Raw genomic sequence first — 4,060 nt, forward strand, 5'->3', positions numbered from 1 at the left:
AGGAGCGCAGGAAAGGGGGCCGGGGGGACCCGCCCCCGGTCGGCCGCAACCATGGTGAGCACGGGGCCTGCAGGCCTGCAACGGGCGTCCAGGGGAGAAGCCGGCGGGGGTCTCCCGAGGGCTGGTGGGAAGGCTTCTGGGCTGGTGACAGTCCTGCAGGACCTGCCTGGGGGCTCGGGCATCCCGCAGGCCCCGGACGTCTGGCAAAGTGGGCCGCGGGCACTTCGAGTCCCCGCTGGTGGGTGTCATGGGGAGCAGGGGCGCCTCCCGTCATCTGCAAGCCCACGAGGGGGGTCTCCAGGGTGGCATCCCCGGGGTGACGTTGAGAAGGGGCCAGGCTAGGCCTTAGGCCTCCCTGGAACCGTCAAGAGGGGAGAGTGGTCTGTGCAGGAGTGCGGGGGTCTCCTGGAGGCGTAGAACCATCTACAAGGGTCGTCGAGCCTCCTGGGTCAGCCTGGTGGGAGGTCAGCGTGGGGCAGGCGGGGGCTCCTGGGTGAAAGGCCGAGAGCCGCAGGGCCTGAGCAGCAGCAGCAGCCCTGGAGGCAGACAGCCCACTCTTCCCCTCTCCCCCCAACTCCCTGTGCCCAGAACTCCAACGTGGAGAACCTGCCCCCACACATCATCCGCCTGGTGTATAAGGAGGTGACCACGCTGACTGCCGACCCCCCCCGACGGCATCAAGGTCTTCCCCAACGAGGAGGACCTCACTGAACTGCAGGTCACCATCGAGGGCCCCGGTGAGTGTCAGAGAAGAGGCCAGCCTCCCTCCCCCTTGGGGGGGGACACGGTGGAACAGGACCCCGCTGAATGTGGGGTACAGCCCCTGGGAGAGGGGGGAGAGGTGTGATTGAATCAGAGTGGGGCTGGTGGCTAGAGACACCGTGTGAGCAAGGGCCTGCAGGGTGGGGTGCAGGACCTCTGAGTGCCCCATCCCTAAGGTGCTAGGGACCCGTCACTAACAGGAGACAAGTCTGATCCAGACCGGAAACACCCAGGTGTCAGGGGGCTTGGGTGGTACAGGGAGGAAGAGGATCAGGACTGGGGGCAGATGAAAACAGCTCGGTTCAGGGTCCTAGAGCATTTTGGGGGAGGGGGGTGACAAGTGGAACCTTCCGGGCTGGGATGAGGGCCTTCCAGGCCCGGTGAGGAGTCTTCCCCCAGGAAACTGTTGGGAGTGTGTGAAGGCAGGCATTGGTGGCACTTGAGGCCCAGCAGGGAGTCAGGGTGCAGGAAGTGGATGGGTTCAGGCCAGGAGAAACCTTGGGTGTCTCTTGCCGGCACCCACATGATAGGTGAGGGTCTCAGGCAGATATGAGGAGGACAGTCAGGTTTGGGGAAAAGGGAAGTTGGGGTAGGATGCACACGTGGAGGGGACGTGTGAGGGGTCCTGGTGGTCCCTGAACGGTTTGACCTAAGCCATTAAGTATATTTGGGGGACCACACATGAAGTGGGGAGATGTGGAGCTGAGTGAGGTTTCCAGTCCTGTTTTAGTGGGTGTACTGGGCTGGGGCTGTGTATGTAGAGAGATGGGGAGAGAGCCTGGGTTTCAGAGACTCAAGGGGCCCGAGGGCTCCTACACTTTCTGACCAGCCCCCCCAACCTCTTCCTCCTCAGAGGGCACCCCCTATGCCGGAGGCCTCTTCCGTATGAAGCTCCTTCTCGGGAAGGACTTCCCTGCCTCCCCTCCAAAGGGCTACTTCCTGACCAAGATCTTCCACCCCAACGTGGGCTCCAACGGCGAGATCTGTGTCAACGTGCTGAAGAGGGACTGGACGGCGGAGCTGGGCATCCGCCACGTGCTGCTGGTGAGTGCCCGGCCTCGGAGGAGGTCGCTGCGGCTCCTGCCTCGGACCCTGGGCGGCTTTCAGGGTTAGGCCCCTTGTGACAGGGTCATTCGGTGACCAGGCTGTACAGCTCATGGTGCAGGAACGGTCACCATCTTAAAGTGCAGGGTTTTGTGACAACTTGGAAAGCTTTGCGTCCACCATAGTCTGACTCAGAACATCCTCCCAGCTGGGGGGCTGCCCTCCTCCCTGGAGCGGGGTCCGCCCCGGATGGTGCCCCTGTTCTGTGTCAAACGGCCTGAAGCCCAGTGCGGCTCTTTTCGTGGCCTTGTTTACAGACTTGGCTGGGTTCCTCAGCTTCGATAGTTTTGGGAATCAGGTGAAGGTTTGCAGAATGGCCTGTTTTGCGTGAGTGTTCTTCAGGTGAAGGGTTACAGAGCACGATGATTTTCACTTAGAACGTTTGATGGCGGAGTTGTACATGTTTTGTTGAGTGACAATGCAGGATTTTTGTTTGTATGTTTTTATTATTTGTGTGTATGTACCATCAGATCGGATCTGACTGGTACAGGAGGAGGTGGCCCCTCCTTCTCCAGCAGAGCATCTGATGGATTCAAACCGTGCACCTCTGGGATTGCAGTGCATCTTTTTGCCACTAGGCCACCAGATTTTTAAAAACAAAATTCCTGGTGAACCCTGGGGTGCTGACCCTTCCTGTCTATGGGTCGGTCCCCTGAGGGACAGACGTACTAGGTGACGTCACAGTGACTGTGACAGTAGGTTTTCCTGTCCCCTGGTAGGGCAGTGGAGAGTCGGGGCTCTGGTGGGGGCATTGACCAGGATCCCAGGTCCCCTCCCCTGAGCCGGATCTCTGTCCTCTTCTCACTTCAGTCCCTTGTCACCTCTGTGCTGCTGAGCAGGCCCTGGGGCTCACTCCGGCCACAAAGCCCACAGGCCTGGCCTCTGGACACCCCTCCCAGATGCAGATCCCATGCTCTTGGCACTTTTCTGCCCCTGGCTGGGGGCTGAGGGTGGGTGTGGAGATGATCCTATGAACCCACCTTCTCAGAGGTTCCTGGGAAGGGGCCTGGACTTGGCCCTGGTCCCAGTATGCAGCCTGGTGGCTCTCAACTTGGGGTGCCTAGTGACGTCGATGCCACTGTGGCTTTGTGGAAAGGTGGGTGTGGGGGACGCGGGGGACCCAGCTCCCGAGCTGAGCAGCCCTGGGACGTGGTCCCAGTCCTGCCATCTGATCCTGCCTGGAGGCCACTGGGGTCCAGCTTGGCCTTCCCAAGCCGCTTGGCAGTCCAGGGCCTTCGGTCGTGGAGTGACGACGGGCAGGGGCACAGCGCCCTTCTGACTGCCCGCCGGCCTCTCCCCCAGACCATCAAGTGCCTGCTGATCCACCCGAACCCCGAGTCCGCGCTCAACGAGGAGGCGGGCCGCCTTCTGCTGGAGAACTACGAGGAATACGCGGCCCGCGCCCGCCTGCTCACGGAGATCCACGGGGGCGCTGCGCCCAGCACCACCACGGCCGGGGGCGCCGCGGCCGCAGACCCCACGCTCCCCGGGCTCCCGGGCGCCGACGGGCCCATGGCCAAGAAGCACGCGGGCGAGCGCGACAGGAAGCTGGCGGCCAAGAAGAAGATGGACAAGGACAAGAAGCGGGCGCTGCGGCGGCTGTAGCGCCCTTCCCCCCTGCACCCCGTCCCTGCCCCCAACCCCTCCCCTCCCGGTCCTCCGCTCCGTCTAAGTTATTTAAGTTATGGTTGGGGGGAGGGCAGGGGCGCACTGGGGCCTGGACTTGTTTTTCTAAATAAAGTTGTAAAAGCAGCTGTTGTAAGAGTTTGAGGCCAGGCGCCCCGCTGAGCCCCACAGTCCTGACACCTGCCCGGAGTAGAGTGGACCTGCCCTGTGCGTCCCTCAGAGGTGGGACTTGGGGACACTTGCTCCCCCCACTGTCTCTTATGTGTGGAGGACCTGCCAGTGACCGCACCCTGACACTCTGGAGGGCACGTTGTTTGTCCTGGGTGAGAAGTATCCTCGCTCCCCAGACCTGTGTGAATGGCACCCATCAGGGTCCCCGGCAGCCGAGCCTTGCCCTGCACCGTGCAGGTGAGGGGTGGATTCGAGGCGTCATTCCCCCTCCGTTCTGGGGTCCATCCATCTTTTCAGGCCTGCCTCGTGTCTGGCTGCAGGTCCACCACAGATCACAGGTGTTGCTGTGGGGAGCACAGGCCCCCCAAGGCCCGGCCGTCCGTGTGTTTTGAAGGCT

The 4,060-nt window shown here is 62.2% G+C and overlaps 1 protein-coding gene across 1 annotated transcript; it reads left to right on the top strand.

Moving 5' to 3' along the window:
• The first annotated feature begins 8 nt into the window (after nt 1-8).
• UBE2S (ubiquitin-conjugating enzyme E2S) lies at nt 9-3,471 on the top strand. The gene is given in 5 exon segments (XM_006903678.1): nt 9-54; nt 589-663; nt 665-737; nt 1,616-1,806; nt 3,169-3,471. Coding segments are annotated over 5 exon segments (645 nt in total). The 5' UTR covers nt 9-51.
• The last annotated feature ends 589 nt before the right edge of the window (nt 3,472-4,060 follow it).

Source organism: Elephantulus edwardii, unplaced genomic scaffold, assembly GCF_000299155.1.
Source record: "Elephantulus edwardii isolate Elephantulus edwardi_28Jun2011 unplaced genomic scaffold, EleEdw1.0 scaffold00348, whole genome shotgun sequence".
In the NCBI taxonomy this organism is placed as follows: Eukaryota; Metazoa; Chordata; class Mammalia; order Macroscelidea; family Macroscelididae; genus Elephantulus; species Elephantulus edwardii.